The sequence below is a fragment of the Salvia splendens genome, chromosome 13 (genome assembly GCF_004379255.2).
Source record: "Salvia splendens isolate huo1 chromosome 13, SspV2, whole genome shotgun sequence".
Taxonomy (NCBI): domain Eukaryota; kingdom Viridiplantae; phylum Streptophyta; class Magnoliopsida; order Lamiales; family Lamiaceae; genus Salvia; species Salvia splendens.
This window is the reverse complement of record NC_056044.1, coordinates 12,745,460-12,771,038: the sequence shown is the minus strand read 5'-3', so window position 1 is coordinate 12,771,038 and position 25,579 is coordinate 12,745,460. Positions and strand designations below refer to the sequence as shown.

The 25,579-nt window shown below is 41.7% G+C and overlaps 2 protein-coding genes across 2 annotated transcripts; both read left to right on the top strand.

Moving 5' to 3' along the window:
• Positions 1 to 709: 709 nt before the first annotated feature.
• On the top strand, positions 710 to 1,868 carry LOC121760509. The gene is made up of 2 exons (XM_042156166.1): positions 710 to 1,744; positions 1,860 to 1,868. The coding sequence occupies exons 1-2, from the start codon at positions 710 to 712 to the stop codon at positions 1,866 to 1,868; spliced, it is 1,044 nt and encodes a 347-aa protein (XP_042012100.1).
• An 18,615-nt stretch (positions 1,869 to 20,483) lies between these two features.
• Positions 20,484 to 22,179, top strand: LOC121760078 (metallothionein-like protein type 2). The gene is made up of 3 exons (XM_042155679.1): positions 20,484 to 20,641; positions 20,761 to 20,847; positions 21,790 to 22,179. Exons 1-3 carry the CDS (start codon positions 20,577 to 20,579, stop codon positions 21,869 to 21,871), a joined length of 234 nt encoding a protein of 77 aa, XP_042011613.1. The 5' UTR covers positions 20,484 to 20,576; the 3' UTR covers positions 21,872 to 22,179.
• The last annotated feature ends 3,400 nt before the right edge of the window (positions 22,180 to 25,579 follow it).

Genomic DNA, 25,579 nt, shown 5'->3' with positions numbered 1-25,579 from the left:
AGCTTCTCAGTCAAGCAACCAGGGAAGGCAGCCAAACAACCAGATGGTTACTTATGTCCTGCCACACCAACGGGGAGGCCAGCAACAGGGAAATCAATTCTACAACCATCAGCCATACCTGCTCGAACATTACGAGCGCTCTAACTACCCGCAGCCCAACCATGGAGGGTGGCCGTCAAATCATAAATATAACCGCTAATCCAATGATAGCCCGAGCAATATGATAGTACCGCACCAAACAAATGATGCGATGCAGGAAATCCAGGAAACTCAGAGGGAGCAGCGGGCGGCATTAGAGATGCTGACACAACAACTTTCTCTAGTTGCAACGTCGCTAGGAGAGTTAAAGGGAAATGACGGAAGAATTCCAGCTACTGAACAGCCGCCTGGGCATGAACACATTAGCGAAGTGTCCCTAAGGTCGGGAAGGGTCTACCAAGGCCCCAGTTATCCTGCGACGTCCCAAACAATTGATCCTGGACCAAACCGTGAAGAGAAGGAAGAACCCAAGGTGGTGGATCAAGCGAAAGAGAAAGGCAAGGAAAAAGTGGGAGATGAAACCTCAGAAGGAAATCAGAAAGAGGGGGATGAGAAAGTTAAGCCGTATCCGTACCGCGGAATGGTGGCAGGAAGGAAGGATGCCACAATCGATGTGGCGAGTATGTTCAAAGATGTGGACGTTAAAGTACCACTCTGAACGGCATTTAAAATGCCCCCTGTCAGCAAGTTTATTAAAGACTACCTGGCAGGGAAAGTCAATGAGGAGGGTAGAATGATTGCAGATGAAACTGTCTCTGCCGTGATCCAACGGAATGACCTCCCTTCAAAGAAGACCGACCCAGGAATGTTCACGATCCCAATTTCAATCGGAGACGTCCAGGTGGAGCACGCCATGTGCGACCTGGGGGCATCTATCAATGTTCTGCCATACTCCATCTATCAACGGCTGGGAAAGGCAAAGCTAGTCGACACGAATATAATGATACAGCTGGCCGACAGATCATGTATTCACCCGGAAGGAACTTTGGAAGATGTTATTGTTAAGGTAAATAACTTTCTGTACCCAGCTGTTTTCTTCGTAATCAAGATGACGGAGCCCGCAACAAAGGAGTCAAGTGGAGTCCTACTAGGACGACCGTTCTTGTCCACAGCCAGCACTATCATAGACGTACGGAATGGAACGATCAGCCTAGATTTCAAAGGAGAACAGTACACGTTCAATATTGATGAGGCCATGAAAAGGCCAGCCGACGGAGAGAACGTGTACTCCATCGATGTGACTGAGCCCTTGGTACAGGAGTATTTGGAGGAAGAATTTTTAAAAAGGCAGTTCACTGACTCCGCCGCAGATAAGGAAGTCGAAAAGGAAGTGGAAGAATGGTTTGAGACCATGAAGGTCGGAGAAATGGACGACCAAGTCGTCGCAAGTGCAATAAATGATTTTTGCGAGCGCCCAAAGCCAGCTGGGTCAAGTGGGACAGCTCAAGTATCTAGCCCAGCGAAGCGGCATGATCAAGGCGAGCTACAGGAAAGAGACACAGCAGAAAACCCTCTGCCCAATGAAGAACCAAAACCTGCAAAAGAGTTAAAACCCCTTCCCGCACATCTAAAGTACGCCTACCTGGGTGAAGATGAAACCAAGCCTGTCATCATCAACAATCAATTAACCCAGGGGCAGGAAGACAAATTGCTGGAAGTATTAAGAAGGAATCAGAGGGCCATCGGCTGGAAGCTGACAGATTTGGTAGGCATCAGCCCGGACTTATGCATGCATCACATCCGACTGGAGGAAGGAGCCAAGCCACACCGCGACCAACAACGGAAACTTAACCCCAATGAAATGGTGTTGGTACGCTCAGGGCACTTAGGTGTCGTTCAAGCAAGGATATATCCTGCTGGTCAGGATAGAGATCCTAACTAAGCCTAGACCCTGGTTTCAAAAATTCCTCAACCCACTCCTACTGATCAGTATAGTGGTGGTAAGGGTCGAATCCCACAGAGATGGTGCGTTAAAACTATTGTGGTGATATACTGGATGGTTTGGTTAGCTACCATGCTCGGGTTGAGTCTCTACCTAGGCAAGAACATAAAGGTAATTCCTACTGACTAGAATGGGGAAAGTAGTGTAGAGGTGCAGCTGTGTACGTGGAAATGGGGAGACATTTTTTGTAACAGAAAATATTTGGAAGGTACGGGATTCTATTTTGGGCTAGACAGAATATTCAGAGGGTAGTGGTAGTCATGGTGACTAGGCTGACGGATCTGCAGGTTATAACTAAAAAGTAAAGGACAAAAAGCAAAAAGCATCTAAAAAGCAAAGTGGTCCCCAACATTAAACTTGGACATCATCTTCTTCAACAACACAAACTAAAATCAGAAAATAATTCCAGATTCAACACAGAAACACAGTTTATCAATTCGCGAACACAGATCCACAAATAAGAACACCAAATCTGAAATCAAACACAGAAACTGCAACTCCGCGTACTGGTCAACAGGAAACGAAACGCACTCAAACTAAACTTCACATGCAGCGATTCACTCACGGTCGAACAGTTCCACGTTTAACTAAGGAAATTGCGACGGAAACAAGGAAAGAAAAGATTCAGCACTTAAAACACCAAGGAACCTTAGATCTAAGCTAACTAGGCGGAATAGGAAGGAAAATAAATCAACACAATAACCGAAACAGAAATCAACTTCATAGCATAAACACGTTCAGATCTTCAACAAGTACTTCAAAAGCAGAAAATATCCAAAAGCAACAAAGATCCAACGTAAAGAAAGCAAGTAAATTAAACTACGAAAGCGAATAAAAGTGTTTTGCCACTCCGGGCGATGGAATCTCTAAGCTACGGTCTTGCTGGTTGGAATGGACGATGTGGAACTCCGGGAACATCTAGATCTTCAAGTGATCATGGCAGTGGCGAGGAACGAGATTCTGGACTGGGCTGAAAGACTAAACTCCGAGAGAACTCTCCTAAAAGTGATGATGATCAACGATCCCCTTCTCTCTCCAAGTGGCTTCCTTTTATAGGGAGGCTTACCCTTGATTTTTAGGGTAAGACCTTGCGGTGAAATGACTTCTTTGCCCTTAATTGTGATTGAGCAGTCCCAGCTATCCTCCTTCTCCATCTCGAGCCATTTTTGCATGTATACTGGTCAGTACGTAATCGTCCTGACGCCTTTTTCACTTGAAGTGTCTGAAACTCTGCCTACTGGTTAGAACGCTTACCCTGCACGCTTAAGCAACTAGTTTTGCAGATATAATTCAATTATGCACATCATACTGACCCGTAACCTAGGCCTAGAATACGACTTATCACCCAACATAAGGGAAGAGGTGCTAAAGGAAATCGTCAAGTTGGTTTCGATCGGGATTATCTATTCCATTCCCGATAGTAACTGGGTCAGCCCAGTGCACATGGTGCCTAAGAAAGGAGGGATTCAAGTGGTAAAAAAATGAAAAAAATGAGCTAATCCCGACAAGGCCAGTTACTGGATGGAGAATGTGCATAGATTACAGGAAGCTGAACCAAGCTACAAAGAAGGATCACTTCCCTCTGCCGTTCATTGATCAAATGTTGGAGAAGTTGGCAGGGAAGCAGTACTTCAGTTTCCTGGATGGTTATAGTGACTATTTCCAGATTGCTGTGAATCCAGAAGACCAGGAGAAGACGCGTTCACCTGCCCTTTTGGCACTTACGCTTACAGGAGAATGCCTTTTGGCCTTTGTAACACCCCGGGCACCTTCCAGACCTATTGGAGGACTGCATTAAGATTTTCATGGACGATTTTACTGTCTATGGGGATGATTTTGATCAAGGGCTGCATAGTCTGAACAGGGTATTGGAAAGATGCCGCCAGAAGCACTTGGTTCTGAATTTCGAGAAATGACATTTTATGGTTACCGAAGGAATAGTCTTGGGCCACATAGTGTCAAGCAGAGGGATCGAGGTCGACCCAGCAAAGATAGCGGTCATTGAAAAACTTCCATATCCTACCAACCAGAAGGAGATCAGAGCCTTTCTGGTGTACGTTGGGTTCTATAGACGATTCATAAAAGATTTCGCAAAGGTAGCCCAGCCACTGCCACGACTTCTTCAGAACGAAGTCGAGTTTGAGTTGTCAGATGCTTGCAGGGACGCGTTCCAATTTCCAAAAGATCGATTGATAAGCTCTCCAATAATACGTGCCCCCGACTGGAATCACCCCTTTGAGGTGATGTGCGATGCTAGTGACTATGCTGTAGGGGCAGTATTAGGTCAGAAAATCGGAGGGAAGAGTTATGTCATCTTTTACGCCTCCAAAACTTTGAATCAGGCACAAAAGAACTATGATGTGACCGAAAAGGAGATGCTGTCGGTAGTCTTCGCGTTTGAAAAGTTCAGACCATACTTGCTTAGTTCCAAAGTAATTGTTTATACAAATCATGCGGCCATCTATCAACGGCTGGGAAAGGCAAAGCTAGTCGACACGGATATAATGATACAGCTGGCCGACAGATCATGTATTCACCCGGAAGAAATTTTGGAAGATGTTATTGTTAAGGTAAATAACTTTCTGTACCCAACTGATTTCTTCGTAATCAAGATGACGGAGCTCGCAACAAAGAAGTCAAGCGGAGTCCTACTAGGACGACCATTCTTGTCCACAGCCAGCACTATCATAGACGTACGGAATGGAACGATCAGCCTAGATTTCAAAGGAGAACAGTACACGTTCAATATTGATGAGGCCATGAAAAGGCCAGCCGACGGAGAGAACGTGTACTCCATCGATGTGTCTGAGCCATTGGTACAGGAGTATTTGGAGGAAGAATTTTTAAAAAGGCAGTTCACTGACTCCGCCGCAGATAAGGAAGTCGAAAAGGAAAAGGAAGAATGGTTTGAGACCGTGAAGGTCGGAGAAATGGACGACCAAGCCGTCGCAAGTGCAATAAATGATTTTTGCGAGCGTCCAAAGCCAGCTGGGTCAAGTGGGACAGCTCAAGTATCTAGCCTAGCGAAGCGGCATGATCAAGGCGAGCTACTGGAAAGAGGCACAGCAGAAAACCAAACCCTCTGCGCAATGAAGAACCAAAACCTGCAAAAGAGTTAAAACCCCTTCCCGCACATCTAAAGTACACCTACCTGGGTGAAGATGAAACCAAGCCTGTCATCATCAACAACCAATTAACCCAGGGGCAGGAAGACAGATTGCTGGAAGTATTAAGAAGAAATCAGAGGGCCATCGGCTGGAAGCTGACAGATTTGGTAGGCATCAGCCCGGACTTATGCATGCATCACATCCGACTAGAGGAAGGAGCCAAGCCACACCGCGACCAACAACGGAAACTCAACCCCAACATGAGGGAAGAGGTGCTAAAGGAAATCGTCAAGTTGGTTTCGATCGGGATTATCTATTCCATTCCCGACAGTAACTGGGTCAGCACAGTGCACATGGTGCCTAAGAAAGGAGGGATTCAAGTGGTAAAAAAATGAAAAAAAATGAGTTAATCCCGACAAGGCCAGTTACTGGATGGAGAATGTGCATAGATTATAGGAAGTTGAACCAAGCTACGAAGAAGGATCACTTCCCTCTGTCGTTCATTGATCAAATGTCGGAGGAGTTGGCAGGGAAGCAGTACTTCAGTTTCCTGGATGGTTATAGTGGCTATTTCCAGATTGCTGTGAATCCAGAAGACCAGGAGAAGACGACGTTCACCTGCCCTGTTGGCACTTACGCTTAAAGGAGAATGCCTTTTGGCCTTTGTAACGCCCCGGGCACCTTCCAGACCTATTGGAGGACTGCATTAAGATTTTCATGGACGATTTTACTGTCTATGGGGATGATTTTGATCAAGGGCTGCATAGTCTGAACAGGGTATTGGAAAGATGCCGCCAGAAGCACTTGGTTCTGAATTTCGAGAAATGCCATTTTATGGTTACCGAAGGAATAGTCTTGGGCCACATAGTGTCAAGCAGAGGGATCGAGGTCGACCCAGGTGGTCATTAAAAAACTTCCATATCCTACCAACCAGAAGGAGATCAGAGCCTTTCTGGGGCACGCTGGGTTCTATAGACGATTCATAAAAGATTTCGCAAAGATAGCCCAGCCACTGGTAACGGGCGAGTTACCTAGAAGTGATGAGATTACAAGAGCACAGAAGCTAAAGCTTAAAAGCGATTCCCGATACTTCTATTGGGACGATCCTTACCTATGGAAAATGGGGGCAGATCAAGTAATCCGACGATGCATTCCAGAGTGGGAACAGGAAGATGTGATGATTCACTGCCACGCACTGGCTTGCGGTGGGCACTTTGGACCGAAGAAAACAGCAAGGAAAATACTTGATAGCGGGTTTTACTGGCCTTCCATCCATAGAGAGGCTTATGAGTTCTGTAAGAAGTTCCCTCGATGCCAACTTACTGGAGGGATATCTACTAGAGACGAAATGCCTCAAAACCCCATTATTGTCTGTGAAATATTTGATGTATGGGGAATGGACTTTATGGGACCCTTTCCCGCGTCTGAAGGCAATCTCTATATACTAGTAGCAGTGGACTATGTGTCCAAATGGATCGAGGCAAAGGTAACTAGGACGTGTGAGTCCAGAGAAGTAGCGAAGTTCTTGAAATCAAACATATTTACCCGATACGGGGTACCACGGGCTATCATCTCTGACCAAGGAACTCATTTCATAAACAGAACTATCGAAGCCTTGATGCGGAAGTATGGAGTCCACCACCGCCTATCCACACCTTATCACCCACAATCCAATGGTCAGGCTGAGGTTTCTAATAGAGAGATAAAGGCTATCCTAGAGAAGACAGTCAATCCCACGAGGAAGGATTGGAGCCATCATCTGGAGAACGCACTCTGGGCATACAGGACCGTTTTCATAACGCCTATAGGAATATCCCCATACCGGCTGGTATTTGGAAAGATGTGCCATCTGCCGGTGGGAGTGGAGCATCAAGCTTACTGGGCCATTAAGGAAATGAATATGAATACCGACGCAGGGACTGCAGAAAGAAGAATGCAACTACAGGAGCTTGAGGAGCTCCGTCTGGATGCCTACGACTCTGCTATGTGGTACAAAGAAAAGACGAAGATGTGGCATGATAGGAATCTCCGCAAGAAGGAGCCCAAAGTAAGCCAGAAAGTGTTGTTATTTCAGTCCAGGCTGAAATTGATGCCAGGGAAGCTCAGATCAAGGTGGATAGGTCCCTATACAATTGTCGTCGTCCGAGCGAATGGTGCAATCGAACTCCAGGGAGGCGATTCAGATTCGCCTTCCTTCATGGTGAATGATCATAGGGTAAAGCCATACAGAGAAGGAATGGAGGTATTTGTGGTTGACGACATTCCACTACTCATGCCTAACTCTCTCCAGTAATCAGGTAAAGGGAATTATCAGGTACTCATAGGTAGTTTGCTTGATCAAGCGGAAAAGTCTCAATCTATTAAACTGATCAAGTGACACCCTAGGGGGACCCGGTCAAAAACCCTTAGGAATTAGTGTAAATAGCTTTTAGTAAGTTTTATTTTTTATTATTCAAGTTAAAATGATGGAAGAAAGGAGGAAGACAGATCAAGTGGAGCTAATTAAGGTTCACTAAGAATTAATTGTCCACTTGATCAGTGCATTTCAAATTTAATTGGTGGTACATCGATTAAGTTGAGCAGGGCAGGAGATGAAAGGATGTGCGCAGCCACTGAAAAGGTGTCAGGAAGCGCCATCCGACACAGTGAAAGGACACCCTGGAGAGAGGAACGAAGCGTATCAGAGAAGCTAGGCCAGCTGGCACTCTGAAAAGGCGCGCCCGTACTTGAAAAGCCGCAGGGATCTCAACAGTGGAGAATCCCAACAGTTGCAATATCATTATAAAAGGAAGATTTCAGATCCGCAAATTACTTTTACCCAAGCCGCCTGTCTCTCTTTCCTTTTTGCTCTCGCCAAAAATTCCCTCAAGATCAAACCTCTTTTCCCAGAACATCATCTTCTTCACCGAAACCTACATTACCAGTAAAAATGTTGCTCAAACAACTCTCAACTTCATCCTCCTCTTCCAGTTCCAGTGCTGATAATGGTAACCAAGAAACTGCCTCACAAACCCAAATAGAAAACCCTAGCCCACCTACACCAACCACCGCTCCACCCCAAACAAGCGTCGCCGCTTCATTACCCGTGGTGGACAAAGAAACACAACGGCGCTTGACGAGAATCCTCTGAAGTTTTCCCTCTGATATAGATATCACGACGGTTTATGCAGCTGTAAAACCCCAAAATGGAGTAACCTTGTCAAAGGACAAAGCCGTGGCCTCCACATCCCAAAATCATCGCCGAAACCCTTCATCCACCACTCAAACAAAAGCCCCTCTTCGCATCCCTGAACCTACACCCTTCGTCCCCTTGGTGTCGTACGATGGGGACAACTTTGAAGAAAACGAAGAGGAGCAGCCCCCCGCCGCTCCGACTGAAGGGATGTCATCCGTATCGCCTCTGCATGCAGGAGGCACGGCTGTTTTTAGTGCTCCGACGCCATCCAATGGCGACGGCTCCAGCTCCCCTACTCTCCTCAAGCCAACACAATCGATCGAGGTTATAAATGTTGATTATGAGTCTGTGGGGGGCCTTCCGTTTCTTCCCAGCTAGATATTACAGAGGGAGGTAGGATGGAACTTTGTTCCTCATGCAGAGGATGAATCGGTCCCGGAGGAGGAGGAGGAGCCACTACACTGTCGGGCGCGCAGGGTGGAAGTTAATAGAGTGGGGGGAGGTGTAGAGGAAGGACTCCGTCTAGCGCAGCAGTTGTTGAGGACAGCCGCCAGAGAGCTGAGAAGAAACGGAAAGGGAAGGAGACTGTTCATCCTCCCCCGAAAAAGATGCGCCCCGCACACCGGGGCACCGTAATTAATGATGCCCAGGGCATCGTTATTACTGACGCAGACCAACCAGCCCCTCCACAAGAAGGAGTTGGGGGCAGTGACATAGAGGGGAGAGAGCTCCGGTGGGCCCGTACATCCCGCAGGCACCAAGGAAGGCCCGCAACACCTCACGTTGCTGAACATGCCAAACACACTGTAGTGTTGACCACAGACCTCCTCCGGCAGATGCTGGTATTTGAAGACCCCAAGTGGAATGAGGAGGTCCACCACAGGGTGACGGCCACAAAGCTGATGAAGGCAGGCAAGAGACTCCACCAACCATCCCTGGAGAAGATCCGGGTTGAGGAGAAATTTACCCAGTATATTACTGGGATCGAGTTTGAGTGGCTGGTGGAGAGCGAGGATACCTTCGTGCCCACAGACCTGGCCAAAGAATTCTTCACATCCTTCCGCTTTTCCGGGAGTACAAACTTGGAGGCCAGGAGCGTCTCTTTTTGGGTGTTCAGGCGTAAGCAAAAGATGAGCATGAACGAGTTCTCTGTGCGGATGGGACTCCATACCGAGACCCAGGTAGCTAGTGGAGAATGGTTCGGGCGCGACATTGGCCTTCCTCAGAGGAGGCCGGATTTTGATCAGCAGGCAGTCTGGCAAAGCCTGTGCAACAGACATGCCCCCGAATTTAAAGCGTCTGAGTCCAGAGCGGACCATATTGCTGATCCGGCCCTTCGCCTTGCCCAAGCCTTCCTAGCCTGCAACCTCCTGGGCCAAGCAAATACATTGTCAATTCTTACTCTGGCTGAGCTCTATTTCATGTGGTGCATGAAGGACCAAAGGAGGGTGCACCTGGGCTATTGGATTGCCCACTCGATAAATCAGATTGCCAATCGCCCCGCCCGCCACCTCAACGTCTGCCACCTTCTCGGAGAATACCTAAGGCGAAATTGGACCCTGGAATTCCAGGAGGGTGTGGAGCTTCCTGATCGCTGCCCAAAACCTGAACTGTTTAACATTGATTTCTTTGTAAGGATTCAGGTGCTCGAACGACTGCGTGACGGAAAACTTCACTTCATCTCAAAGGCTCGGACGGAGAAGCAGGCAGAACAACAGGAGGACAGGCGAGAAGAGCTAGAGGAGGTCATACGCGAGAGAAGGAGGAGGATAACTGTAACACCCCGACTTTTTGTACCTTTTTATTTATTCTTGAAAGGACGTCGTTTGTACACCTGCAAAATTTTCACCTTTGTTTCCTTATTTAAAAAAAAGAATATACATATTTGGACCTATTAAATTTATTCTTTTACAAGTCCAACTAATTTTCTTGAGGAAGCCCATTTATTCTTTTGAGCCCTAATTCAACTTCATTATTTTCTGCAAATCAGCCCAAATAATTCCCTAATCTTGTCGTGTGTTTGTTTCACAAATCAGTTTTACACAAAATCTGCACCCTCTAAGAATATGGAACAGAATCCAGATTGTATTTAAAATACATATCTTCCTCAATCACATGATCTCTCTCCACGTTCTTTCAATTACAAGAAAACCGCATCCCCTTTTCATAAATAATGGCCTCCGTTACATACCACCAAGCATCTGTGACTCTTCAACCTAGTAACTTTTCCATTAATCAGTAGAACGGAGTCGCTTTATTTTGGATGATTTCAACAGGCGTAAAGCTAGATATTGCTTTGATAAGAAGATGAAGTTATAGCTCTAGGAGAAGAACCATCGCTGTGACTCAGGCATCAGCTTCACACTCCATAACGGTCCCTGATCCAGTTTTGTCTCTGTTAAGTGGCAGCTCAAGTGAATCCAAGAAGAAATCCAATGAAGCTGCACTGGTTCTGATCAGGCAGGGTGAGTCTATGTGGAATGAGAAGAACCTGTTCACCGGTTGTATCGATGTGCCACTCACCAAAATGGGAGTGGACGAAGCTTTTGAACTGGCAAAAGAATTAGCAACATACCAGTCGACATGATATACTTCTTCGTTAATTCGTGCACAAATGACTGCTATGCTTGCCATGACCGAACATCGTCGCAAGAAGCTGGGCTGATCTGGCGACTGCAGTTTTTGCATCATGACCGAGCAGCAGCGCCGATGCGACGTCGACTGCGCCGTGACAGCAGCGACGCTCCATTTTAATCGAGGCAAGTGCAGCCTTACCTTCGACCGAGAGAGAGATGAGAACAGAGCAGCAGCTCCTGCTGCGTCGAGGCATTGGCAGCGGTGGTGTTGTATTTTGCTGGCGGAAATCAGCGAAGGAGGAGAGAGACGGGACGGCGAAAGTACCGCGCGGTTGCTCGACGAGTCTCGAACAGCAGCTGCGGCAGGTCGTACGCGCAGACAGCAGCAACAGCCGCAGTGGAGGTCGCTGGAGTGGGCGAGGCGCCGGCTGGAGCATCGGTTGACAGCGGCGTAGAATCTGATGAAAGGGAGGATAACAGCCTCGGCGTGAGATCGAGGGAGAAGAATTTAAGGCTGCATTGTGGAGAAGAAGAAGAGGGATTTGAGAGATGCGAGCATGAGATGGGAAAGAGTGAGGGAGAAGAGAATCGCCGCTCAAAGTTGGGGTCTTCAAATCCCATTTTGGGATTTCACCTGAGTTGAGAAAAAGAAGAAAGTTGGCCTTGTGTTATTTAAATATTTTAGGCAATGTGAATTTATTTATAGATTTGGATTGGGCCTTTTGTTTTAGTAAAGGAGATGGATTGGAGTACATTAAATCAATTGGTGACTCTACGCATGCTTTTCAAGAACGGAATGAAACTCAAGTTAAGGCTTTAAGCGAACGAGGTGGGCTTTATTACTGAAACTCTTTATTTGCAATTGATATGTTTACGGTGAGATAAGGGTGGTTTAAATATTATGCCATGCCGTATTTTATGTTTTGAAATTGCCTATCTGATTGTCTACTAGGATAATGTCCTACTAGACTTTGATGGTTAATGAATTCGGGTCTGACTAGAGAGTGAGTCCTACTCAGACTAGTGCACTGATGGGGATCGTGAGCCGTCCTATGGCTTGACATAACTTTATTGATAAAATGTATTTTGGGCATGAGTTCACTGAGTGCATCAAGTACTCAGCCCCTGCATATGTTTTCCCTATGTGCAGGTTGAGCGTGGACGGGGGACGGAGGATGTTGAGCATTTGGACAAAGACAGTATTCAATAAATGTTCCGGTTGCTATTGTGTCTTCATACATAGTAGTAGCTAACTCTCAAATGCTTCCGCTATGCCAAGTTTCAAAACTCTTATGTTTTTTCTTTAATCTATTGGACTATTTCCCTACGAACCTCGTTGCTTCGTGATTCCAAACTACAATTTGGTAATAAAAGTTTCATCTTTTGTTTTACATGTCGTACCCCTTGATTGTTTCCCCTTTCTTCCCCGCTTCTTAATTCCCCCATTAGTCGCGACTCACCGTACTTTCTATCCTTAGGAAGTGCGGTCGTGACAATAACAGATCAACCGGCGAGCCCCGACAGGCAGCCAAGGCAGAGGTTGGAGCTAGCAAACGTAGCAAAACTATAGGAGGCTGCACGTGCTACAAATGAATGGAGACTCCGCATGGAGCAAATGCTGACGCAGCTAGTAGCAAATTCGGACGCCCAACTGGTCGCTCAGTCCAGGGTTCTGCAGGCTATTCGCCAGCTGACCCTTGCTATGCAAACACCACTTCCCTCTGCAAGCTCTCCTCCACCTCGGCACCCACCATCCTCCAGGCCACCCTCAGCGTCCCCCGGTCAGCTCCGCAAGCATTGAGTATACCCCCCCGATCTCTACTCATTTCAAGTTCCGAAACTTTTTTAGTTTTATTTGTTTTTTTTTGGGTATGTATAACTGTTATTCTGCTCCACACCATACTTAGACCTATATTGGGTCTAAGTGTGAGAAGTATGCTTGTCCACTTTTGCTATCTGTTTTGTTCGTCTGCCCATATCTGTTTTGGTTTCCGTTTTTCTGTGTTTCTTAGCATGTTTTGATTATTGGCACCGCCTCACACTTAGCCCAATACTTGGTCTAAGTGTGAGAATTTTCCCTTGTTTGTTTTTATGCAAATCGCCTATACCTAACCCTTCTTTCCACTACATCCAGTCCCTCGAGGACGAGCTCATATGCAGTGGGGAGGGGGGACGGGTTAGTTACAGAAAATTCATACATGCTAAAATTTTTCAAAAATAACAAATTTTAGATAACAATAAGATAGGAAATATGCATGAAATCGGATAAATGAAAGACTTGATTACTTCGTGGAAGAGTTAGAGAAAGAATACAGTACGCTCACATGTAAAACTTGATTGCAAAAACTTGATCAATTTGAATGACGCAAGTATGATGGAATCGCTCAATTTCTAAACCAACTGTGAAGCCTCTCTATATGTGAGTTATAAGCCAAAAGTAGAACACTTTCTACTACTCTTTACAAAAGAAAAATTACGAGAGGCTAACTTTTAATATTGAGATGAAAATTGCACAAGTAGTGAGGACTAAAGGCATTAGGATTTAACCAGTTGAGCCGTTTTTCTTCCTTCGTTCCACGAACCCGCCTCATTACTAAAGGCACCCCTTAGTTAGCCACTTTGAGCCCATACACTCTTACCCATTCTTTGAAACCTTAAAACCAAAAATTTTCGTATCACATGAGGGAAGAGGGTCAAGGAGATGAAATTTATCAAGGGAAACAAAAGGGGATAGCAATAGAAAAAAAAATAAATTAAATTAAAAGGTAGCCGGGTCGATCAAGTTAGACAATCAGGTTGATCATACAAAAAAATTGAGAAAAGGTTTAAGAAAAGAAAGGGGCAGGAAATAGTTGCAACCTGACCCAGGAAAAAATAAAATAAAGCCGAAAGTTATAAGGCTAAGGGTCAACATTGACCGAGAAGGAGCATCAAGTGGAAGAAGAAATAAACACCCCAAATTTGATCCAGCAAGTTTAGTCAAATCTTTGGCTTTTTTACTCATATGATTTTCTCTTTTAAACTTAGAACCCCTAGGACCCTACCCTAACAAGTTACTACCCCTGAGCCCTGTTACAACGCGAAACAAAGACCTTAAGGAACTATCTTGTGCAGTCTGATTCAAAGTATTAAATTTGTAGCAACACCGAGTGAACAGTCCTAACATCTCTGGTGAGAAATGAGTGACTGAGTGAATCCAACAGTGGTTTTTAAATTGAGCAATCTTGACAAGCTGACTCCTTGATCAAGCAGAAGCGAAAAAGCAAAAACATAAGCTACTGGTTAATGGTATGACCTTGACCTCGGGTATGATTGTTGGAAAATTATTCGGTCCAATGCATACATGTGAATACGTGTTTTTAGTTCTTGTTCTTCTTTCTTTTGCTTGTGAAATAAGTAAACCATGCCTGAAATTTGCCTTTATCTTTTTTTTTTCTTTTTCTTTCTCTTTATACTTGAGGACAAGTAAGTTTTAAGTGTGAGCAGTTTAATAAGGCTCATTTCATGCATCGATTTTGGGGGTAAAACATATACTACTTGATCGGTTTATCGCGCAAACAAGTGTTAAAATGTGCAGAAATGCTACTTGTCCAAGGCAGCAAGGCCGAACTGATCAAGCACGTACAAAAGGTGAAAAAGGCCAAAAATCGGGGGAGTTGATCAAGGGGTGAGGTCAAGCAGTTAAAGTGGGGACCGCTGGTTTCTAGAAGGAAAACGTGAGGAAATGAGCTGGATGTGGCGCACCATTCTGTTACCCAGGACGACGTTCTAGAAGGGGACACGTGCCAACTTGTGAAGACGCCAGGACGAACCGATCAGAAATTTGTTATCCAAAAGCGTTGTTATTCTAGAAGAAAGAGCACGTAGCAATCAATGAGTCGCTCATCCTCTGCATGAGTGAATATTTCCTGTCAAGATCGTTATCCAGCTGGAGGCCGAATCGAGCTTATAAATAGAGGTTGCGCCACCACAAGAAAGCATCCGAGACTTTACTTTCCGCCTAGTTTAGCTTAGTTTAGCTTAGTTCAGCTCTCTAGCTTAGTTTAGCTTAGTTCTGCTCTCTTAGCTTAGTTTAGTTCAGATCTCTAGTTTAGCTTAGATAGCGTAGTTAAAAGGGCGACCGAAGGGAGCGCTGCAGAATAACCATTTCTGTCGGCGTAACTTAAGTTTCCCACTGAGATTCTTCTCAGTTTACCGCTTTCTTTATTTTCGAAGAGTTAGCTTAGTTTATTTTCACGCTGTAATCGTATCTTAGTTTAATCGAAGTTATTCTCTCTTTTAAATCGCGCATTTACTTTTCTGTTATTTCCTGCAATTTACTTGACCCAGTGTTTAAATTTCCGTTGATCAAGCTAGCTAGTTTGAATTCTGCCTAGATAAAAACCGTAGTTAAAACTCACAAGTTAAAGCGTGGTAGCAGCCAACCCCCCTGTTCACTACTCACACACTCGACACACCAACTTCTCTGTGGGATCGACCCCGAACTTGCCGCTTTAGTGTTAAAGTAGTGCGAAATCGGGAGTTATAAATATTATCTTTGGCGCGTTTCGGTTCGAGGATTTATTCGATTAAGTGGCAACGACAATTGCTAACTGGTCCAACCGATTCAGTTATCCTCCATATAACTTGATCCAATCTTAATCCGCGCGTTTCCGAGCCCGCCAGTTATGCACCTATAGTTTGTTTATCCATAGGGTAATGGAGCCATTAGGATTTTTATCATGAGGAAAGTTACCTAGGGTTGTCTTCATTCTTTTGGGGGAAGTCTCTTGCTTAATTTCTCACCTATAAACTTTTCTTCCTCTAATCTTTCCATAAAATCTTTTAGGATCTAGTTTTTGTGGCTAGAATCACTTATGTTTTGTATTATTTGGAGATCAAACATAATTTAGCCGGAATATTAGATGGATCGATCCATGAAGATTCATACTTCCTCCGTCCCACCACAAGTTATCAACTTTCCATTTTGAATTTCCCACCACAAGTGATCAATTTACCTTTTTAGCTAAAAACAAAACTTCAATTATTCTCCATGTGTTACTTTATTTCATCTTTCTTATTTTATTCTATCTTTATCCCTATTACTTTTTCCTCTCTTATACTTTACTCTCTCCACTTTAACTTACTACTATCATTTTCATTTTCTTAAATCTTGTGTCTAAAAGAAATCCAACACTTGTAATGGGACGGAGGGAGTATTAACTTATTTCATTAAAATAAGTGTTTTTATTTTCTTTCGGTTACTCTAATATCTTTTTAATACTTCTTCCGTCCCAACTAAGTTGAGTCGTATTCATTTTCTAGCAAAAAACTAAATATTCAATCAATTTTACTCCATCCGTCCCACTTAAGATGACATGTTTTCCTTGTTGGTTTGTCCCAACTAAGATGACACATTTCATTTTTTAGAAACTTTCTCTCTCTAATTATTACACTCAACCACTTTTTCTCATTTCTATTAAAATATTCATCTTTCTCTCTTTCTATTTTAATACTTACACTCACCTTTTCTCTCTACAATTAAACACATTAACCAATAACTCCTAAAATCTTGTGCCGGTCAAAGAATGCGTCATCTTTGCCGGGACAGAGGGAGTACTTTATTTTACCACCTCTTTTACTTTCTTGTATCTTTCCTACTTTATTTCCCCCTCAAATTTTATTTTATTTTCAATTGATCCATTCGACACAATTTATTAATCACCGCACTAAAAGTTTTGCCTCAACTTAATTGGACGGAGAGAGTATGATATTATCTTAATAACATGATACCGTTTTTAACATAAAAGACAATGTTTTATATTCTAATTTCAAATCTTATAAGACTAATAAGGATTTAATCAAACTTAATAATTTAAATAACTCTCATCCTTTATTTATATGAAATTTGGTTTTTATATGTATGAATTTTTCTTTTTCTTTTAAATTATAATTTCTAAACAAACATCTTGTTAGCGTTTAAGTCACCAAATATACAACAACAACATTTCAATTGCTCTACAGTACATTTGTCCCACAAACATTTATCCAAGAATCACATAATTGTTCTACAGTACATTTCAATTGCCATAAAAATCGAAAACTGTAATAAAAAGCTAAGATATCTCTTTTTATTTTTATATTTAATTAAATATTTTGTGTTAATATTGAATGAAATTAATCAAATGGCTAAATGAGTTTTCAACGTAAAATTTAGTTATAAAGGGTGAGGTGCATTCAACTATAACTAGTAATCGCCAGAATTAGTACTAGTTTCTTATATGTTTGCATAGATCATACGAATACCAAATCATAAACTCATTATATATCTTCGTTTCTTGCACTTTTCTAATAAAAGGGCACATGACTAAATCCCCAAAATTATGTTTTGTTATTTGCAAACGAGAGCTAAAGAGTATATAAAATTATGAATATTTTACGTTAATTTGAATAAAATTAATCAAAAGGCTAAATGACTTTTCAATATAAATTTTAGTATAAAAAGGTGGAATGCTGATTAGGCCATCCACAACGCTATTCCTATACCGTTCCTAAACCGTTCCTTAAACTACTATTTGCGAGCCCCACTGTACCTTTTTACTACATTCCTTAACTAAGGAACGGAACCTGCAACCCTCCGTTCCTTAACCGTTCCTTAAATTACTATTCATTCAATTTCATTTTTTTTTCCAACTCAATTCAATTAAAAAACACACTTTAATAAAAAACAAACACACTTTATTAAAAAACACACAACATTAAAACAAAGTTACAACTTAAACTTAAAAAAATAAAAAGCACACACTTAAAATCCTAAAAAAATAAAAGTACACAATTTTAATAATTTCATCCGCCAAAGTGCCCAAATGTGCTCAATTAGATCCTGTTGGAGTTGGGTGTGGGCGCTAGAGTCGCGTGTCCTTGCACGAATAGATAATCGTTCTTGTATAGACGGATTCAGGGTCGAACCAATTTCCCGCCTCGGGTCCTTCGTCTTGGACAATCATGTTGTGCAAGATTATGCACATATACATGATGTTGACCATGTTCACCATGAACCACGTACGAGACGGGGCTTTGATGATGTTGAAGCGCGCTTGGAGAACTCCGAACGGCCTCTCCACATCCTTGCGAGCAGCCTCCTGCTTCTGCGCAAAAAGAGCCTGCTTTGGGTTCGCAGACCCATTGCACGCCTTCACGAAGGTAGGCCACTTTGGGTAGATGCCATCGGCGAGATAGTACCCCATTTTATAAAGCCGGTTGTTGGCGACGAAGTTGATGGCCGGCGCTTTACCATCCAAAACTTCGGTCAAGAGGTCTGACTGGTGGAGCACGTTTACATCGTTGTTCGACCCGGGGACCCCGAAGTACGCATTCCAGATCCAAAGGCGGTAGTCGACAACGGCCTCGAGTATAACGGTTGGGTGGGTGCCTTTGTGGCCGCTCGTGTAGGACCCCTTCCACGCCACCGGGCGATTCTTCCATTGCCAGTGCATGCAATCGACGCTGCCGGGCATCTCGGGGAATCCGTGCACTGTTTCGTGAAGGTCGAGCAGGAACTGACAATCGGTCGTGCTTGGCCGCAGGAGAAATTCGTCGGTGAAGGCTGCCCGGACGCCTTTGCAGAATTTGAGCAAGCACATTCGCCCAGTGCTGTCTCCGATGTGGAGGTATTCGTCGAACATGTCGGCCGTTTGTCCAGTCGCAAGCTGGCGGATTGCTACAGTACATTTCTGCAGCGTCGTGTGGCTGGGACGGCCGACCGCGTCGAACCCTTCCTGGAAGAACTCTTCCCGGGCTGCCAAAGTATTCGCGATGTGGAGAAATAACGGTTTCCCAATGCGGAAACGGCGACGGAAGTACGTATCTCCCCAAACCGGGTTATTGCAGAAGTAGTCGCGTACTAACCTTGCGGCGGCTTCCTCCCGGTTACGATGGATGTACGTACGGGAGCGTCGTTGGGGCGGCGCGGCTTCTTGCGCCTCCCGTCGTCGATCTTCTTCAAGTGATTGTTCCAATATTTGACGCATTTGTTCAAAAGGATCCATTAGTTTGATTAAATTTGAGAGAAGAAAAACAGAGTTGATTTGAGATGAAAATTGGGGTGGAAATAGAGAAGATTTGAGAGGAATAGATGTGTGTTTGTGAGTGAAATGAATATGAAATAGGAGTATTTACTGAGTAAATAAATTTTAAAAAAATAAAAAAAATTACAAAACAGATAAAAATAAACGGTCATATTACCGTTGCAAATTTTTTTTATTATTAAATTCAATTTTTTTAAAAAAAATGAATTATTGCGTCACCGTGACGAAGCCCACTCGCGGGGCAGCACGCGTGCGCTGAGAGCCCGCCACGTCACGCGTGCGCTGAGAGCCCGCCACGTCGCCTCGGCGCGTGGCGGAACGTGTCGTGCCGCGTGCTGACGCAACGACACCCGGAACGGCATAGGCACGGAACCGCGACGACACGGAGGCTGCAACGCGTGCCGCCGCGGAACCGTTCCTCCGGAACGGCATAGGCACCGCAACGGCACAGCGTTGCGGGTGCTCTTACTCCAATCTGTCTACAAAAATATACACTTTTATTTTTGTACTTATTTTTGTACTCCACCTCATGAGAAATATACCTTTTCTAATTTTGAAAACTATTTTTTCTCTAACGAGGTGGAACACATTCTGTATTAATAATATTTTAATTATTTTTTATTTCTACATCTTTCTTACTTTATCAATATACCTTAAAACTCATAATTAACCAAAAATATATATTCATGCTAGACGGAAGAAGTATATAGTATAATCATCAATATCATTTATTTTTATTATTTGTAAAAGAGCAAAAGTTTAAATTTATGAATCGACTACCACAAATCAAATAAAAATGAAACTCTATATACTCGAACTAAATTTTAATACTAGTAGTACATTATTTTCTCTCCATCCCAAGATAAACAAGTTATATTCCTCTTTGGGATGTCCTAATATGAGTGGATTATTTTCTTTTTTAAAAAAAAAATCATCTTTCTTACTTTATTCACCACACACTATATACTTTATTTACTCATCTACTTTCTCTCTATATTTTAACCCTCTAAATATTAATTCCTTAAATTTACTTATCTACTTTCTCTATATTTTAACCCTCTAAATATTAATTCCTTAAATTGCGTGTCAAAAGTAGTGAGGGACGGATCTACTTATGTGTATAAGCGACAATTGCCCCGCCTCAATTTATTATATGTATACTAATTTATTGTTTAATTTTTAAATTTCTTTAATAAATATCCCACTTCAAATTTCAAAATTTTTTCATATATTTGTTTTTGCTTCTATTGAACTAAATTCCTGGCTCGGCTCCGCCCCTAAAAGAGTGTTTCGCTTATTTGATAAAATATTATATTCGAACAATAATCCACATAGATGTGCGATAGTAAATAATGATAAATATCTAGAATGGAATGCAGGTGGATAAAGAAGACGACAAAATCAGTTGTGATCATTATCATCTTATAAGATTTAATGTAAAAATAAAATTGCGGTACATATGCTTTCATCTTATCTTTTAAATCCCCACCACTGAACAATGAAAGCTACCGATACGGGTAGTGTGGTATGGTGGGTGCAGAGTCGACCACCAACTCGCCACGTGTACGGTGGATATCTACCATTCCCCGCCTATAAATCTGCCTCACTTCTTTCACATTCATCACTTATCCCTATCCTTAATTTGTGAATTTTATTATTATCTGAAAAATCATGTCTTGCTGCGGAGGAAACTGTGGCTGTGGATCTAGCTGTGGATGCGGCAGCGGCTGCGGCGGGTAATTTTTATTTATTCTCCCCTTTTTTTAAGTCTAGATCTGTATCTGTTTATTTATTCTTTTGGTTTTCCTTTAACTTAATTGTTTTAAAATTGGTGTCTAATGATTGATTTGTGCAGCTGCAAAATGCACGCTGATTTGAGCTACTCGGAGGTGGCCGCCCCAACTCAGACGTCGGTTCTCGGTGTTGCTGCCACCCAAAAGACGTAAATATCTGTTTTAATATACTTTTTACATCCCAAACTATTAAAATAAATAACTAAATATAATAGAAAGTATATATAATGATAATAATTAAATACTTAATTTTTGTAAAATTTCATTTTTGACACGAGATTTTATGTAGTATTTCATTCGTCTAAATTAAGTTAGATTAAAATTTTTGAGCATAAAGATTAGGAAATTCTCTTGAAAAGTAAGAAAAGAATATGTTCCCAAAGATAAAGAAATGAAATTAAATAATAATAATTAGATATATTTTTTTATCATAAAAAAGGAGGTTATACAACTTAGTTAGGACATTCCATAAAAGAAAAGAAATAAGATTCAGTTAAGTTGGGATGGATATAATATTGTTTTATGAATTAAGTGGTAAAAATAAAAGAAGATTGAGAAAAAAATAAATAAAGAAAATGATATTTTTATGTTTAAAAATTGTATTTCGTTTCATTAGAAATGAAATGTTTTTATTTAGTGTTGTTTTGCGAGTTAATAATGAGATAATAAAGGAAGATCGATGAAAAAGTAAAAATGATGTTATTTTTATTTTTAGAAAATATTTTATTTTTATTAGGGTAATCTAAACATAAAATGTTTTATTTTTAATGATACATATAAATTATCGTTCAAAATAGAAAATGTCACTTATGCGGTGTGACAGTGTGACCGTAGAAACAAAACGGTAGAAACAAAAGAAAGAATACAATAACAATAGAAAAAATTAAAATAATAGAAAAATTAAAATTGGAAATATGCAACGCAAGGAGGAAACACAATGTATAAATTTAGTATTCTGTATATAAATTTGAATTAGTTATAGCAAATAAAAAAATGGAATACACATCGATTAAATTAACACCTTTCGAAAATGAATGCAATATTCATCAACTTCTAAAAATTATAATTAAGCCAATATAATGATGTTGCAGATATTTCGAAGGAGAGGTGGGTGCGGAGAACGGCTGCAAGTGCGGAGCAAATTGCACCTGCAATCCATGCAACTGCAAATGAATATAAACTTGCGGCTGAAGCAGAGATGATGAAGACGATAGTAAATTAATATATATGTATTTTATTTAACTTTGTATTTCAGTTTGTGTCAGGATTGTGTGAGGTGCTACTATCATTACTCTCTATAATAAGTCTCAGTCCTTTTTTGTAATAAAAGTTGCCAACGTTTGTTTCGTAGGAGTTGGCTGCTTTTAAGTTTGTGTTTTGCTTTTGTTTGGAGATTACCTCTGCTGTTTGTAGTGCTATCTAAATCTAATAGGTGAGGAGACTTTAGTTTCGATCAATGAACACTAATCTCCTTTTTTCTACTATGTTTTTCAAGTTTTAATTAAATTTTATGTTTTTGAAGAAACTCTTAGAATCGGTAATAGGGTGAATATTATTTCTTGATATCATTGTGTGCTAGGGTTATAACTCTTATAGATACAATCAATCTTCCATATGGAAAGGAGATAATTTGGAGATCCTATTCTAGCTATGGTAAACGATCAATTTGTGATCAATTATCTTAATTAAATGATTTCTTTTCAACACGCTCCCTCAAGTTAAGTAACGGGGTTTTCGATCCTTAACTTGCTCAATACTCCTTTGATTGACTTGGAGTTCACCGCCTTGGTTAAAATGTCTGCTAACTGATCCTCTGACTTCACATATGGAAACTCGACAATCCGGGCTTCAATTTTCTCCTTGATGAAGTGTCTGTCAACTTCCACATGCTTAGTTCTGTCATGCTGGACTGGATTTTCAGAGATGCTGATCGCAGCTTTGTTGTCGCAGAACAGTCTACACGGTTTTGGTACGTACAAATCAAGCTCTGTCATGAGCTTCCTTAGCCACAATATCTCGGTGAGGCCACTTTTGATTCCACGGAACTCAGCTTCTGCGCTTGAGAGAGCAACTACCTTTTGCTTCTTACTTCTCCAAGTGACAAGGTTTCCTCCAACCAGCGTAAAGTACCCTGCCGTGGATTTTCGGTCATTCAGGTTCCCGGCCCAATCTGCATCAGTGAAGCCACTAATGTCCAAGTGTCCATGTTTTTCGAACAATACCCCATGCTCCGCTGTACCCTTCAATAACGTACAATTCTGAGAGCTGTTTCCCAATTATCTTCTTGTGGTGAGTGCATGAACTGGCTTGCCACTCCCACAACATATGCTACGTCGGGCCTAGTATGAGCTAGATAGATGAGCTTTCCTACTAGCCTTTGATACCTCCCCCTGTCTGTGAGTTTGGCTCCTTTTACTAACTGCAATCCGTGATTCTGTATCATTGGCGTGTCTGCTGGCCTGCAGTCTACCATTCCCACTTCTGCTAGCAAATCAAGGATGTACTTCCTCTGATTGATGAAGATCCCCCTTTTTGATCTTAGGACTTCAATTCGTAGAAAGTATTTGAGAAGACCCAGATCCTTCATCTCAAATTCTTTGAACAAGTTCTTTCTCAATTCCCCGATCTCTTCTTACTCATCTCCAGTGATAATCATGTCGTCCACATAGACAATGAGACACGTGATTTTGCCTTTCTTCTTCTTGATAAACAACGTGTGATCTGAGTTACTTCTTAACAATGAGACACGTGATTTTGCCTTTCTTCTTATTTGGTTTCTTCCTGAGCACGATTGATTGGAATCATCATGACAGATTTTATTGATATCCATCTTTCATCGTCATTAACCAAGACTCATCGTGCTACTTAAAGGAAAATAGCTTGACCTTATTCCTCAAAGAGCTTGTCAAGCATATGCATAATGCATTCTTGAACATTCTTTGTGGAATTATGTCGAGGAAATAGAGGACATGAATCGGTGATTACAAACTCAAAGTTTTCAGCGATGAGAATCTTATCCATTTTCGTTTCCGGTCTACATAATTTTGGCATTTAAGTTACTTTCTTTAATGATCGCAGACAATATTGAATGACATCATGAAGATTTGGTAAATAAACTTATTATCACATACTTATGCTCAATACATAATCGCAAATAACCACAAAACAATTATGTATATCTTACAACTGTAAAATCGAAAACAGGTACCCTCCATAAGAGGTCAATACTCATTCACAACTTTAACATTTTTACTAGTCACAACACCGACGAATAGTCCAGAGACGACGTAATGGGCATGGCCGCCTAATGTTGCCTAAACACGATCATCAGATTTCACATTACAGAATTTTGTTTCTACAACACACTCCCATAACAATGCTCATATGCTGATAACAAAATCAATCTGTCTCATAAATCCTGTTTGAACTTCTGAAAATTTGTAATTTCTTAGGATTATTGTCCCCACATAATGGGTGGCGATAATATTAGAAACTGAAGGGGTTGGCAGCGGAAGCGTGCATGAATTTACCGATCACATAAATTTGATCTATTTAGCAGATTATTTAGACAAATTATATTCGCGTAATTATCACATGTATCATGCTCATAACTTGAATTAAAACATGCTTTAGCATATAAAATCCCTAAAACATGCTTACTACGGAATTAGCCAATTTACCTTGTTGATTCAATCAAGAATCGATGATGTCTTGCGTCTTCTCCATGTGAAGATCTTCAGTACTCGACCTCGGACCTTCTGACTGGTGTCCCAGACTATCGCTGATATTTGTGTGGGCAAATCTCACCAACGTACTAGGACTTGAATAACGAAGACAGAACTCAGCTCACGGAGGAGGCAAAATTTCGAACTCTCTCTTTCTCTGAGGGGGACGAAAATTCTCAACCAAAATTATTGTCTTTTCTGTCTCCTTTATTCTCCTATTTATATTAAGTCACATATTGGGCCCAGTCAGGGATCTAAGGAAGAATTTGGAACAGGCCTCACCCAATTAGCTTTTTACTAATTAAATTGAACCCACAATTTAATATAAGCTTATATTGGAATATTACAAGTAGCCACTACAGAAGTAATATTGCACTGCCTTTCAAATCCGAAATTACAAGTATTCCGGGTTTCCTTTAATTGCATTTAATTTATTTCTCGCGCTTAAGATAGAAACATCCATTAATTAATTATTGTGTGCTATGGACTTAATTAATTAACATATTTTAGTCTTCTAGAGTGGACTTAGCAAGAAACTCTTATTTATTATTCATAGAGTAATTAAACTCCAACTAGCTAGGTTCCGAATAATAAAACCTTGTTTCGAGCTCCTCTTATGGATGTTATCAAACGAGACTCTCCTCGCGCATGATTCAACGTAATAGCAATCCTAGCACCGCTACATAATGATCGCCACTACCCAATATACCTGGATCGTTGGGTGACGAAAAACCCGCACCTTTGGTAAGTCAAAGTAGTAGATACTCAATATCATATTCTCAATGCTAACGTACATTGATTGAGAAATTAATTATCAAGACCTCGTCTTTCAGTAGATAGCATAAAGACTCGTCTTGCTGTTAGATCCATTCAGTGCTATAACACACCAACGTCATCTTATTTCAATAAGGCATAGAAATAATCGAACTGACATTGCAACCATTCACGATAGGTAGTCTAGGCCTATCTAGGTTGTGAAATTCTTATTTTTCTTTGTTTAGAACTGACTGTGTTACCTTAAATTGGACGACGCCCACAACCGGTCTACTAAAACAAAGACTTAGACTTTGTTACGTTTGCTTATACATTTAAATATGCAATAAACAACCATTAAATGTAAAACATAACAACATTATGACAAAAAATAATCTGTTGC